General features: G+C 37.3%; 2 protein-coding genes across 3 annotated transcripts in view; both read right to left on the reverse strand.

Moving 5' to 3' along the window:
• Positions 1-8,635: 8,635 nt before the first annotated feature.
• On the reverse strand, positions 8,636-11,855 carry LOC110022571 (pentatricopeptide repeat-containing protein At4g21065-like). Its single transcript, XM_020721584.1, has 2 exons — positions 9,585-11,855; positions 8,636-8,957 (listed from the first exon to the last, which is right to left on the reverse strand). The coding sequence occupies exon 1, from the start codon at positions 11,747-11,749 to the stop codon at positions 9,914-9,916; it is 1,836 nt and encodes a 611-aa protein (XP_020577243.1). The 5' UTR covers positions 11,750-11,855; the 3' UTR covers positions 8,636-8,957; positions 9,585-9,913.
• Positions 11,856-12,520: 665 nt separating this feature from the next.
• Positions 12,521-15,847, reverse strand: part of LOC110022577 (uncharacterized membrane protein YuiD) — a 33,924-nt gene continuing 30,597 nt past the window's right edge. Inside the window, exon 5 of one of the 2 annotated variants that reach the window (XM_020721601.1) lies at positions 12,521-13,002. In XM_020721601.1, the coding sequence (XP_020577260.1) occupies positions 12,637-13,002 (366 nt within the window). In that variant the 3' untranslated portion in view covers positions 12,521-12,636. Of the gene's footprint in view, positions 13,059-15,847 lie in introns of both variants that reach the window. The other variant, XM_020721603.1, reaches the window with a different exon arrangement.

The raw sequence follows: 15,847 nt of genomic DNA on the forward strand, positions 1-15,847 counted from the left end.
AGAGAGAGTTTATTTTATTCTTCTATTTTGAAATGCTCTCCCGGAAAAGAAGCTCAAGCGAAAAGATAGATACATGTCATTTTTTTTAACTTGTCTTTATTTCATCTTTTTCTTTTTTTATCTTCTTTAATGAACTGTAAATAAGATGAATAGAGAATGCGCTTATCTTTTTTTTTTTTGTCTGAAATCTTCATAGAATGTGAGAAAATTTTTCATCTTACTTGTCTTTTTCTTCTAATCCTTTTTTTTATTTCGTATTTTCACATTTTTTTAGTTTTAAGTTCTCACTTTTTTATTTCATGTCTTGTCATCTTTTTATTTTTTATTTTTTTCTCCTATTGATTTGTCGAATATTTTTTTTATCTCATTTCTTCGTATTTCTTTTTTTTCCTTCTGTGTTTCTGTCTCAAGTCTTTTACAACCCAGTAGATTTTTCGTCTTATTGGGAGCACGCTCAACGCTCGCCACACCTTTTAGAATGTTGAACTCAAACATATCTTTTGAACCATGCACAAGAAATATAGTTGAATTCCGAGAGGAGAAAGAGAGGGACAGAAAGATAAGAGGTTGCCCGTCAAGAAGTTAAGTGGCCCTCAGACTAGATGACCTCTATTATTGTACACAAGTTCGGTTACAAGTGAAGGAGAATGAAAGTAAACTCTCTATATAGTGGAGAGAGAAACCCTAAAAGACCTTTTTAAATACCAAGGGGTACTCTATTTAATAGAGAAATAAAAAGGGGAGAAAGATTTCATTCATGTCCCCCATTTAAAGGAGAGCAACGAGGAATATCTTGGTCATTTCCTTGCTACGAGCAGTCCACTTGGAGTTTTTCGCAGTTAGACTTGTTATTGTCAAGTTATTGACCAAAAGAACCAATCATCCAGGGTTGGTCGCCCAAGGTGACCGGTCATCTTCCTTCATTGTGCTCGTCTCATGGTGGATGGCTGGTCCACAATGGTTGGTTGGTTCATAGGTAGCCGACCCATAATGCTTGGCCTGTTAAAGGGTGGTCGGCCCATGTGTTGGCTATCCAATTTGGTATGGCAAGCCTAAGTGTTGGATGACCGGTTGAACTCTGTTTGACGAGAACAGGTAGTCGACGCAATGGATGGGTTTCTTGCACCTCTGGTGGTCGCAATCCTTCCGGCTTGGCAAAGACTCATTTATAGGCCATAAAATCCAATGATTTTTTTGCTTTTTTGACAAAAGTCAAGAAAACAATTTGGTGCGAGTTTGGGTACGTATTAAAAAAAAACAATTCATACGAAACACCCCTATGCAGGTAATTCATGAATAACGCTTCGTATGAAGGCAATTCATATGAAATGCTTCAGACCAATGCGTTTATGCTCATTTAAAATTTTCTTTTTTCGTGATTGTTCCACCTAAATAAATTATATATGAGTTCCTTATAACTTGGCCCTCTATTACAATGGCATCTGCCTATATAAAATAGGCCAAAGCAAGGGAAAAATATTACAGCAGTACTACGCACGTAGAAATACGGTGCGTGTGCGTAGCCAATAAAAGCACGCCACGTGCGACAGGAGAAAAAAACGGCGCAGTAACACGCCGTGTTATTCATGTGTTATTCATGTGTTATTCTGTTATTATAACTCTAAGAATATTCTCAGGATACAATAACACATGAATAACACACAATAACACTTGAATAACACGGGGAATATTCCCGACAGAGAAAAAACGACGCAGTAACACGGAGAATATTTTTCCTCATGTTATTCATGTGTTATTGATGTGTTATTGTGTTATTATAACATCAAGAATATTCCTATGACAATATTCCTATAGAATATTCCTATGACACAATAACACATGAATAACACAGAGGGGAATATTCTCCGTGTTACTGGGCCGTTTTTTTTTCTCTATCGCGCAGGATGTCGTGGCGTTATTTCATTGGCTACGCATGTTACTCTATGTGCATAGTACTGATGTAATATTTTTCCCAAAGCAAGCAATGCACTGGTAAGCCAATCATAATTCGATTTCAGCACCTATTACATCTCCCCGATCAATAACATTCTTGAGAAGAGGGTAACACGTGCAAAATCCCGATTTCGTTCTGTAAAGATCAAATCCTTATTTTATTTCGAAACAAATCCTTAAAAATGAGGCTACATTGCCATGATCTAAGTTAAGATCTCAGAGAACAGGGAATATGTGCTATTGCAGACACTTAAAACGAAGAAGAGAAAGAAAAGCATAAGTATAAAGTGGAACCTCTCGGAAGCCATTTAAATAGGCGAAGAAATTGCAGACAATCAACACGGCACCAGATTTAGACCGCCCGTCTGCGTTTTATGTCGTCATTGAGGCTTTTGAAGAAGGCGATAGTCGAGAAGAAGTAGAGATACTACCATAGATGGAAGAGATTAGGTGAGGAGGAAGATGGGCTTGAGCTACAGTGGAGAAGAAGAGAGGCGTATAGGTGATGGAGTGGAAAAAATAATACCTCAGCATTGGTACTCCAACAAGGAGTTCTCTTATACAATGATCCCATCATAATGTCACGTGACACATACTCATTGGAGTACTGATGCAGTACTACTGAGATAATATTTTTTCTATGGAGTGGCATCGCTTTCCGAAGATGGGCCTATAAATACTCGTTATCCATAAACCCTAAATATCAAAACGGATCTCAACACCACTAACGGTTAGTGAATGATGAGATCTGAACCGTTGACAATCAGAACGACCGCATATAAAGTTGCATGCGATCACGAACCGTTGAAATATACTTTTTGATTTTTTTTATTATTAGAATGAAGTCACTCTAATTTTTTCATAGTCTTAATCTGACATCGCACGCAAAATTTTTGTGTGGCGTCCGCACACGATAATCTTTCCGCCATCGAAGGTGCAAAGTAGAATTCAAAGACACGCTCTTTTTTAGTTTCGGCAAGATTTATCTTATTGAATTTAATTTCGAGATTTGAATTTAAGTTTAAAAGTTTGAGTCCGCTCACCAGCCGACTTATCAATTATAAACGACAAAAAAGTATTATTTCAAGATAATTTTATAGTAAAATGACAAAAAAAAATAAATAATTAAGAGAGAAATTATAATAAATTACTTAATATAAATCATAACCTATTTTTTAAATATTTTTACTATTTTAAAAATTAACTTTTTAAATTTAATATATTCTAAGTATATTTCATTTTAATTTTTTTTTTTAAACTAGCTGGCTTATGAGCTAACGAGCCGACTTGGGGATAGCTTTAGCTTGGTTTGTTAGTTCATCGAGCTCAGTTCACGAGACACTTATCCAACCGAGCTTGATCCGTCTCACAAGTCGTCATGACTCAGTTACACCCCAGCGCGCTACACATTTTTTTAATGTATTTACATATCTAACTCCTTAAAATTCATTTTTGTTATTGCAACTCTATCTATGCTTAACAAAGTGTACTTTATTTTTAAAAATTATTAATATTGAATTTTTTTATGTTAGAGAAGAATTTTGAATGTTTTCAATGTAAAAAATCAAAGTTTAGATATAAGTCACGGATACCTAACAAATGTGAAGTGTATATGCGGGCATTTAGGCCCCGTTTGGGGCAGCTTATTGGGAGCGACGACATTTTGAAAATGCCGCCTTCCTGTTTGTTTAACACATTCGCACTAGCGTTCCTCTCTGCACGGCGTCTCGTTGGTTAAATTCCTTTACTCCTTCGACGTTGTCCGAGCTCCGCGTCCCGCGTTAGCCATCCGCGTTGCCCTAGGAATTCCGGAGGTGCCCTCGATCTCTCTTGCCTCCTCCCTCGTTGGTTTCCTTTCTAGTTTGTCGTCCTAGAGGAGGTCGAACTTTCTTCCTTTCGAAATTTTCGTTCCTGATCATCGGGTATTCTTTTGATTACCCTAGTTGTGAGTCGCGGGATGCTTTCTTCTCTGATCTTCTCTCTGAGCAGTGTTGATGCATGAAATGAAAAATTTTATCTTTTTCAGGGGAAATATGATGAGATTAAGGGTTTTTAGGTGTTGCCCAGTTTAGATCTATGACATTAGTTATTTTGAGAATCCTATGGCTTCTGACATTTTCTCTGGCTTTTCAGTTTTACGCATGTTGAGAGTTGTTTTGGGGATCATGTGGCTTCTGCAATTTTCTCTGATTTTGCGGTTTTACGCCTCTTGAGAGTTGTTTTGGGGATCCAGTGGCTTCTGGCATATTCTCTGGTTTTCGGTTTTACGCCTGTTGAGATTTTTTCGGTTTTACGCCTGTTGAGATATGTTTCATTTTCTATGCCCCGATATTTTGGCATTTTAACTGGTTGTTAGATTTGGGTTGCTAGCTGCGATCTTGGATTTTGTTTTGGGCATCTGTTTTGTGATTTTGGCGATCCTGGATTTGGTTTAGCTGTTGCTTGTGTGGTGGCAAATTATACACTGACTTTCTGTTATGGAGTAATTTGACATAAGGGAGTCTTGATTTGGCTATACAGTGGTTTTCCTCAGTGGAAATGTTGTTAATCCCTATGGCATTAGTTGTCTTGGTGCGGCAGTGGAAATGTTGTTACTCTATGACATTAGATGTCTTGGTGCGGTTTGATCTATGACATTAGTTGTCTTGGTGCTGTTTACCTCAGTGGAAATATTGTTAATCCCTACATCAAGGAAATGTTGTGAATCTATGGTGTGATTTGATCTGTGGCATTAGTTGTGTTAAGAATCATTGTTGGCCTTTTGTAACATTCGAGGGAATGTTCCCTACAGCAAGACTGTGAATTCGTTTTGTTCAAATGTCTGCTTTATGGGTTCTGAGGCCTGCTATATGGGTTCAAATAGTTGCTTTATGTGTTCTTATGCCTGCTGTAGGGATTTTCACCATTGATCAAATGCGAATTGAGAATGAATTTATGGGTTCTTATGTCTGTTGTGGGTATATTGTTCAAATGCAGTATCAAAAGAGATTTATCTGTCATTCGGTTTTTAGCAGACAAGGGCATGAATATCATTTAACCACCAGATTATTCTAATAATCTGCAGATTATTAGAATAATTTGCTTATCAGCAGATTATAAATAATCAACAGCTGCGCCAAACATACCCTTACTTGCATACCACCACATTCACACAATTTATGTCTAATATCTAAACTTTTATATTATATCAAAAATATCATAATGATTAGCTTTAAAAATAAATTATATATTTTTAATTAAAGGTTTTAACATCAAAAAATTATAAATATAAATATTAAATTTTAGATATTAGATATATAAATGCATAAGAATTATGTGGCGTACATGGAAAATTTTCCCAGACAAAAAAAAAAATCTAAAAACTTATTCTTAAGAGAGTCTGTGCCCTACATAAAATCATTATATTATGTCATATAAATATTTAATTGGATGAATTAATAAAATAAGTTAACAAAAATTAAATGTTATGGCCAACAAATTTGATATGCTTACTAACACATTATAAAATTAAATCTCATATATGTTAGGTATGACTCATATAACATATAAGGGACAGATGATGGAACGAGGCGGAGCGGAGCGAAAGAATTTGTGATGATTCCTATTTTTCTTTGTCCTAATTTCTCAACAATATTTTACCTGAATTATTTTCTCTTGTTGTAAATTTAAGTGACTTTCTTCCATCAAATAGAAGTTTATGATAAAAAGAGGACTGCTTGTTCTCATTTTCAAGATGACAATAAGTGATGCTAAAAAGAATTATATTAATGGTGATCATAGTTTTGTCTCACATAAGAAGCTAAAGGCTATCAAATTTGCTCCTTAAAATATTTTATGGAACCAGGTTAATCAATTATCCCATATTATTTTTATTTAAATTGAAATGGAAAAAAAAAATTATTGCTATAAATAATCCCTTGCATTTTTCTCTTTCACCCATGAAAAAAAGGGCTCTTTTAGGGTCCGTTTGGTTCGACTGAATTCGCGCGACACGATTTGAAAACTCGAGATGGTGCATTTGATTTTTGCGCCGCGGTGGGATTTTTAAAAAAAAATTGTTAAAACTTGGTCGCAGGGCATGATGGTGCGGTGTATGTGTGTTGTTGTAAGGATGTGGTCGTGTGGTGGATGAGTTGGTGTCATGATGGTGTGGTGTTTGTTTGTTTCTGTGAGGAGGTGGTGGCGCAGTGGATGGGTTTGTGTCTGTGTTACTTTGATGAGGTGGTGGTGTGATGTATGAGTTGGTGTTTTGATGTGCCGGTGTGTTTTAGTGTCTGAGGAGGTGGCGGTGTCTGGGTGGTTCTGTTTGTGTAGAGGAGGTGCTGGTGGTGCGGAGGCGTGTGGTTCTGTTTGTGTAGAGGTAGTGCTAGTGGTGTGGAATTTGGTGGAGGTTTTGGTGTATGTGTGAAGGTTTTGATTCCTGGTGGATGTGTTGGTGTATGTGTGGTGTTAGTGTGGTGTCTGGTGTTGTCTGTGTGTTACTGTGAGGAGGTGGTGATATTTGTGTGGAGGTGTTGGTGTGTGGAGGTCGTGCTAGTGGTGTGGTGGATGTGTTAGTGTCCTTATGTGTCTATATGTGGAAGTGTTTGTGTGAAGGTCTTGGTAGTGATATTGCGACATTATGATTTTTCTTCGGTTTTGATATTATGACATTCTTGTTTATATTAATTATTTTTTTTCATGCTAGTAATACAATAGTTAAGACTAAAGAAGTTGGCTCCTCTGCAATGTGGCACAAAGAAACAAAAATAATATTTTACAACCTTTGTTTTAAGGAGGTCAATCTGGGAAATATGTCTATAGCCTATTTCAACAAGGAAGGTGACAAAAAAATTATTAGAAACAAAAAAATTATTAGAAAAAAAGTACAGACAAAGAGTACGTAAAGATGTAATTAAAAAATAAGTGAGATCAGCTCAAAAGGATTGAGAAATATGGAGGGAATTGAAAAGAGGGTCAACGGGCTTGGGGTGGGATCCGATGAAGCGAACGATTGATGCTTCCGATGAATGATGTGCAAAAAGACTTGCGGTGAGCATTTTTGAAATGTCCATTTTTCGGCCAATTTTTAATTTATTCTTAAATTTAACAACATGTTATATGAATTTGTAGGTGGTTTATACTGAAAAAAACAATTACATTCATTGGAATAGATCCTGAGTTTGCGAAGAAGTTGGATCGTATGTTTGGGGGTGTCGTGGCAATAAGAAACAATGCATGTGCCCCAAGTGAGATAGGGTTTGGTGGCATTCACAAAAATTTGGGAGCCGACCAATCGGGTGATTCCACCGAAGGCCCCAGCCCGAACCTCCATTAACTTGAGTCTACGAGCTGTTCTAAACGCCAGCAGGTTGAAAATAAAAAGAAAATGTGAGTTGCTTTCCATACATCACAGTTGTTGGCTTCATGTGACAATGAGCCCAACACATCTCAAGCAACTTCTGTTTAGTAGGTTCTGCAAATTTTGATTGCAAATCCAGAAATTTCTGAGGACTTGTCAGTGTAATTGTATTCTATGAAGTTGCTGGAAGATTTGACCCGCGAAGAATTTTTCATCGTGATGTCTGCTGACAGTAAGGTGGCTTATCTACTATATTTTTATGAGCGCATGAACATTTGAGAGACATTTTATTTACAATCGCATGAGACATTTATATTTGTTTATTGCTTTTCATTTTTCTTGGATATTTAAACTGTTTGGAACATGCCTTATATGTTTATTCATTGATGTTTATATGTTTATTTTGTTCGTAACCTTATATGATTGTAGTCAATTCATTGATATTTATGTGTTAGTCAATTAAATATTGAAATACATGGATGCAACCAAAGAAGGCGTAGAAGGAGAGTTACAGCTATCGTATGTTTGATGCACGAATATTACAACTCGTACATAAAGCGCTTCACTTACATGACATCCTCATATGCAAGCCACAAATGGGTTAGGGAGTTGCTTGTGAGCCACCCAATGATATTTAGCAATATGTTCCGTATGACACAGACGATATTCATCGATCTGTAGGAGGAACCACACAAAAATCATGAACTTCATGGCTCGTCCGAGATGACTTCGCGAGAGGTTTTGGCGATAAACTGCTACATATTATCTCAGAATGAATTAATGTGATGAGCAATGGAGCAATTTCAATACTGCTCTTGAATAATTTGCAGATACTTCTCAGTATGGATTAATGCACTTGTAAGTTTTCCTCGCAAGTCATAAAACCAACTGTTCCTACATTCAAACGAACCCCCGTAGAGATTTCACACGATGTGTGGTACATGTCATAATTTAAGGTAATTTCTTCTATTTATTGTATTCAATTTTCAAAAAAATATTTTAATCACGTGACCCTTTGTTATTCTTCTAGAATTATATTGGAGCAATCGATAGAACACATGTTGATGCACATATTCTAAATAATGAGAAGATCACATTCATCAGTCATTGTGAGTCCCTAACATAGAATGACATGACGATATGCGACTTTAACACGTGCTTCTCCTTTGTTATGAAAGGTTGGAAGGGCAGTACATATGACAATCAATTTTTCAAAGCTGCAACATGAAATAACAAGTACACCTCCACCTACATCCACCTACAAGTATGCTTGAGACTGAGCTCATTTTTCTTTTAATATTAATCATGCAATTCACATTAGGTAAATACTATTTGGTTTATGTTTGATATTTGTTGCAACGAGAGTATCTCAAACCCTATTTTGATACAAGATAACACATATTTGACTTTAAGTGAGCCAGCAATGTCACACAAGATAGGAAAAAAAATGTTCAATTGAGAGGACTTTTGGCGTTTCGAAGAAGAGATGAGTTATAGTTCACGATATGTCATCTTACCCATTTCCCAAACATCGGGATACTCCACAATTATATTTGGAGGCATCATTCCTGCAACAACATCAACTTCTGTAAAGTGAACAAGGATCATGAGCATGTTCTTGCCGAAACATTTGAGTATCGACCTGGATAGTCTTTATCACAAGCTGAAAAGGATGACAGAATTAAGGGAACGAATTAAATACAAAAATTAAAAATATTCATTTTTGGAAGGGTCAAACAAGTTATATGAACAATTAAAAACTCCCACAATATATCAACGTCTATGAAATAAATTTACAAGTCAAACACACTCCCAATGAATACGAAAAACAAAAATTATCCTTTTTCCTTATTTTCCAACATCAAAATGAGTAAAAGAGCCAAAAAATCCAAAAAATGGGTTCTACCAAAATGCTGCAAGTTTGAAAACTTGCTTTCCAATAGTTTGTGATTAGTTTAACCATCAAAATTTTGGTAGAGGTCATGACTCATAAGCCTTCGGATTTTTGAAATTTTAAGGTTATGCAACATTCATTGGATACTTTAAAGATCTTCTTAAAGATTAAGCCGTGCTACAAATATTCCTAAATTTAGTTGTCCGACCTGAAACCTACTCTTGTAAAGTACAATCTCCATCATTATCACCATCAACATCATCAGCTTTATGCCAACATTTTTGGGTTGCCTTATGACACCTTATTTGTAATAAGTTTTTATGTGATGGAATAGATGAAGTATTACTTAATAAAGCGACTTGTACTCGCTGAAAAGGATCATCATGCACATCTTACCTCAAGCATCACAATTTCCATGTTATTTGCTTCTTGTGTAATGAATACAGTATGAATAAAGCAAGCTCAACGAACGAAGGGAAGTTGAGTTTGCAGCGGTGGCCAGTGCACTGCATGACACGCGCCATGGTTAACCCAAACCCTTCAGTGTGCGGCTCACCCATCTGAGTGCATGGTGCAGCTCAGCAGTAGTGCAGACCCGAATGTACATAGATCCCAATCCATGCTTCGGCGATGCCACATATCTATGTCAATCATCCGTTGGTCTCAAAATTAAGTTGACAAACATTTGCAGGAAGCCAGGAACAATGGCCCATTAGCCAATCAAGCTACCAATAATCATGGCAGGAGCAATGGCCACCTTTGAAGTGATGATAACGATTGACATCTCTTATTATGATCTCCCGATTCACAATCTGTGATATGAACTTTATAGCAATGTGACAGTCCTCACAGACTCGAATGTTCTTCTTAACCATAAGCACTGTATCAGGAGGAGTGCTAATTAGCCCAAATGCAATAGCCAGCCTCTCACTATGGCTTCTAACCATGTTCCTCTTCTCATCATCACTCACATTATGGAACACCGGCATGGTATCTGGCACATAGCCTGCCTGTTGCATGAGCCCCTCCAATCTTTCCAGCTCCCCATATATCTCTTTGGATTGAGGATGAGATAGATCCCCAACAAGAAAAGCATGATGCTTGTTCCTGATCTCTATCCAGCTACAAGCAATTGCCTTCTTCAATCCTCTTTCTGTCATTCTCTTCCTTATCCTGGCTGCTTCTTCCCAATTCCTAGCCTGGCAGTAGATGTTAGAAAGGATGACATAGTTTCCAGCATCGTCAGGCTCTAACTCTATCAGCTTCCTCAATGCCTTCTCTCCTAATTCAACATCTCCATGAATCTTGCACCCATTCAATAAAGCGCCCCAAACTCCAGAGTCTGGTTTCATGGGCATCTTGCTAATAAGCTGGTTGGCTTCTTCCAACCTACCGGCATGACCAAGGAGGTCAATCATGCAAGTGTAATGCTGCACAGTTGGCTTAATTGAGAAGTCGTGCAGCATGGAATCAAAGAATCTTCTTCCCTCCAGCAACAGGCCAGCATGACTGCAAGCTGATAAGACTCCAACAAATGTAATGTTATCCGGAAGCAAAATAGCTTCTTTTCTCATCTTCTCAAACAATGTGAGAGCCTCATCTGCATGGCCATGCATGGCATATCCAGAAATCATTGCATTCCAAGAAACAACCCTTTTTTCCAAAAGTTGCTCGAATAGAACACGGGCGAGCCGAACCCAGCCACACTTTGCATACATATCCAGGAGAGCAGTCTTTACCTTGTCTGCTGATGAAAACCCCATCCTCCAACTGAAGCCATGGATTTCCCTCCCTCTTGGTAAAGCAGCTGCGTCGGCTGAAGCTGAGATCACAGTCACAAGAGTCGCCACTGAAGGTTTGAGACCTTCTAAAGCCATGTTACGAAATAGAGACAGAGCTTCTGAGGGATGCCCATTCAGGGAGTACGCGGCAATCATGGAGTTCCACAGGACGACATCTCTCTTAGACATTCTATCAAACAGCCTCCGTGCATCTTCCACGGAACTGCACTTCGAATACATGTCAATAAGCCCAGCAGCCACAAAAACATCCAACTCCCATCTTGTGAGCACTGCAAGCTTGTGAATTTCCCTACCATTATCAATGTCAGAGAGGGCTGAGCAGGCCTTGAGGACGAAGGGGAAGGTGAAGTTATCAGGCAGAAGCCCATGTTCCAGCATTTGGTGGTAGAGCGAGATAGCAGATTCAAAAGGGCCGTTCCATGCGTAGCCGCGAATAAGGATGTTCCAGAGGAAGACATTTCTTTTGGGAATTCTATCGAACAGGTTTTGGGCGTATGGTAGATGATTGCAGTCGGAGTATAGATTAACAAGCTTAGTGGCAAGAACTGTGTCAAAGCCAAGGTTAGAGAGTAGCAGACGAGCGTGCAGCTGCTTGCCAGGGCCGATGGCCTTCCGGGAGACAAATGATTGGAGGAGAGAGAGGTATGCGTTGTAGTAATCTGATAGAATGGGATTTGGGTTAGGAAGAGAGTGGATGGGACGAAGGAGTTGGTTCAGATGCGGAAGCAAAGTTTTTGATGTTCTTCGGCTTATTATCATCTAATGTGATTTGAAGTTGAGGCAGGAAAAAAGATGCAATTTTTCATGCCGGGGCTCAGCGGAGATGGAGGACGAAGGACTTCCTATTGTTGGATTCACTTGGTTTTTATGCGATGTAAAAAGACAAAATTATATGATCACTTGTGTTTAATTTTATAATTTAAATTTAGATATAAATATATAAGTTCTCGCATCTATTTCTTTCACTTTTGTTGTATTTCACCCTACTAATTTAATTTCCCACTTCACCCGCACGATTAGGCTATGAATTTAGCTCATGTTCGGATCAACATAAATGAGCTCGAACCTTTGGATCGAGTTTTTTCCAAGCCAATTTCAAACTTATATAGATTGGCCCAAACTGACTCGAGAACAGCTCATAGTATTTTATATTTATAAAAATTATATATATAATATCAGATAAAATTGAATATAACAAGTCACGAGCCAATTTCGAACAGGAATGAATCTAAATAACGTAATTTGAGTCAGTTGGTTACAATTTTTAGCTGGATTGAGACGATTCTTAGCTGAAACATATCCAATAACTCAATTTGGTCCAGCCCATTTTGATTTCAAGCTGGATCGAGCTCGATTCAATAGCGAGCCAACTCAGCTCGAAATCGAATAGAATGGGCCGATTTCGAGTCGCACTAAATCTATTCGAGCAGAGACCCCATCTCAGCTTCAAATTGGATCATTAAAACAGCCGAAAAAGGATATTAACAATTTCTAAAGTCAAGAAAAGTTTTCCATGCACACCTTTTCCTAATTTTAATTTCCCTTCATGCAAGTCTTCAATGCTTTCATCAAATATATTGGAGAAAAGAAACAGCGACAAGTATCAACAGCTTTAAAATGTATATATTGCATACATAAAATGAATGTTAGAGAATCGCCTCAACAACTAAGCTTACAATAAAACCCAAGAAGGCGCCAACTAGAACCTGAATCCCATTGTGTCCCACTGATTCATTCAACAGCTTAAAACTGCTGTAGGATTTCTGTGATGGTTCTTTGACATCAACTTCTAAATCAGGCAGTGTGCTCAATTTAGTTGCTGCAACTCCAGTGCTGTTTGGTTGATAAGGATCTAACTTTCCAATGCGGGGATCTGGATTCTCTGAGACAGAGAAAAGAGGGGAGATTTCTTTGGAATTTATTGAGGATCCTGCAGGTTTTGAATCCAAATCAGAGTCCATCTGTAACTTGTTCAGAATCTTTGCTTGATTGCCCACTTCTCTTCGAACTCCCTGAATTTCACAGATAGAATTTGAGAAACCAAGGCTCTGTTAAGTTTGGTAGCGCCCTGTTAGCAGGAATTATGATTGGGATTTATTAAATTCAGCCAAAAATTAAAAATCATAAGTTTCATGGATTGATGAAATTTCGGATTTAAGGCCTGAATTATCTTCGACTCATGTTAAATTTGGATTTAATAAATCCAGCGAGAGGGTGGATTTTATAATTGACTACTAATGCTAAATCTTTCCTGCTGAACTGAAAAACACCCCCAAAGATATTTAATTGAAAGTAGTTTTCACCAAGTTATTTGGTCAAGGAGAAAGTGAGGAAAAAACTAATTTTCCTATATTTGGTTTGCTACAATGAATGGCTAATCATTTTTTCTTCACATTTATTAGAATTTAATGGAGAATTGTCGATGCAAAAATGCTTTTAACTACATTTTCAAGATAAATGCAATGACTAAATAATTTGATTGAAACCAAACGTGAAATATAAACCATAATGGCTTTGAGCTCCATCTTGACCAAAATTTTGTCAGAATATCCTATTCTAACTTTTTCCGATTGTAATTGCCCTTGACACACAATATTTATACCTGGGAAGTAGTTTCCTTGTTTTCATATAGTACAATCTATCATGAATATAAAAAAAGAGATCGATCCATATAATCGATTTCAGTGATCTCCAGCTTGTGCTCATCATGTAGAAACATCCTCAAAAGGTGCATGTCAGTGAGAAGATCAAAAACAAGACCATATCACTTTGCATGCTAAAAATAATTAATTACTTCACTATTTCTTCTTTAGAACAAGTAAGGCTTGGACTCCAATTTAATTTAAGCTCGCCTAAAAATTAAAAGAAGCGCTGGTGCAAGTATTTGGACTAGTAGTTGAGAGTTTTGTCTTTCAACCAAGAAATCGTTAGGTTCAAGGCCTTGAATATGTGGTGTGCGTTGTTTCGGTGTGTGAAAAAAAAAAGTTGGAAGTAGCACTCCGAATATCAAGTCTTGGTTCCCAAATCCAAACATGCAAACCAAGTCCCCTAATTTTTTAAATAATATTTTTATTGTTTAGATGTTTTTAAAGATATTTTATTTTGAATGAACTTACATGCTATTTATATAGAATTCATGGACTATTATTGTATTGGAGAAAGGTTTTGGTGTTGCCATATTTCTTGCCCTCAAATGCTAAACCTACACATACATCGCCTACTCTCTGTCATCCAAATCTCAAACCTAAAACCAAATTCCTCTCATCTATCCCTCTCTCTCCACATCAAATCTTAGCCCCTAGATTTGCACCTCTCATCTAACCCTACTTTTACCAAAAACTCTAACAAAGCCATCACTTGGCATCTCCTATAATCCATAAAATTCAAATCCAAGCTTCTCCTATTCAGCCAACTCATCTTTCCCAAAAAAATATCAAACCATAACCCATCATTACCACCCCACAAATATCAACCCTAAGTATTACTCTACCAAACACCACCAAAATATAACACCTTAACACCAATTCTCAAAACTAGCATCACCATCTGTCCCTCTTTGCTTTGAAACTTGATATACATCCAAGAAAGCTGGATTTTTTATTTTTTTATTTTTGCCTTAAATCATAGTGCTCCAACACAAATATCGATCAAACTAACTCTCTTTGCTTTCATGACAATCAACGAACCAATAGAAAATTCAAAATCTCCTAAGACTTTGAATCCTTTTCCACTTGGAACACTTAGAGACATCAAATTCTTCTCAAATAACTCATTAGCATCCATCTACAGTAGTTACCAAAAGAGCTTTATCTAAATATGCACCTAAGCAATCTACAACAACTTTGACAATTGCTAACTTATCCTCCTTGAAGCTGTTATTGGCAAGCTACTTATTCTTCTTCTGGCTTAACAATCTCTTTTAGGTGTCATTTCTTTTGACAATAGAACCAATTTGCAATCTTGCAACTATCACGAGACTAACATCCACAAAGATTAGGTACATTTCATCACAAAAAATACCATAACTAACAATCCCTCGATCTACTTTTCATCTCTTACACCCTCAAGCTTAGAAGTTATAAACTTAGAAGTCAATTCCTTAACAAAGCCACAGGTCATATTCCAGCAACTTCACCAAGCCACAATCTCCCTCAAAAACGATCCTCAACCTGTAAAGAAAACCACTCCTGCAAAACCCTATCCTCTTTGTCCTTGCAATAACAAACTGTACAGGCTGTTTCAGAAACCATTTCTATAAATACTGTACTTAGGGAAGTCATTAATATGAAGGATACAACAAATACGCTGAAACATAGAAAGCTATGCTTTTATGCTCTCCACATAAATATATGCTTCTTCAATTCAGCCTCCTATCTTTTTTATCATATCAAAGTCTGCTTAAAGGTATTTGAGGGCAGAAAGGAATGTCATCACCATAAAGCTCGCACCAGAAACTCACCTCATGGCATTCAGAAGCCCTAAAATTAATCCATGCCAATGGTTTTGAGTGCCATTTGAATGGCTCTACAGGCTGTCCACCCAGATATCTACAAGATAAAATTGGAACAGACTCAGGCGATCCATGACCAGAGGAAAATATGTTGAGATTTTCATACCTATTTTATACTGTTTTTGATGATATTGCACTTTAAAGAAAGGTATTTTTGATGTTTTGTTGCAGGAATGATGAATTAGAATCATTGGAGCAAAAAAATGTAAAAATGAGCAAATTTGGAGCGAAAAGAACCAAAATGTGCAGAATTTAACTGGGGCGCTGACAGCACCATCGACCCTGCCGACGACAAGATTTTCCCGAGACTCCAGCATTAATTCATTAAGAAGGTCCACCAACGGCGC

The sequence above is a fragment of the Phalaenopsis equestris genome, unplaced genomic scaffold (assembly GCF_001263595.1).
Source record: "Phalaenopsis equestris unplaced genomic scaffold, ASM126359v1 Scaffold000198, whole genome shotgun sequence".
Lineage (NCBI taxonomy): Eukaryota > Viridiplantae > Streptophyta > Magnoliopsida > Asparagales > Orchidaceae > Phalaenopsis > Phalaenopsis equestris.

Coding starts and splice junctions, on each gene's coding strand:
- LOC110022571 (XM_020721584.1), bottom strand. CDS start 11,749: ATGATAATAAGCCGAAGAACATCAAAAACTTTGCTTCCGCATCTGAAC.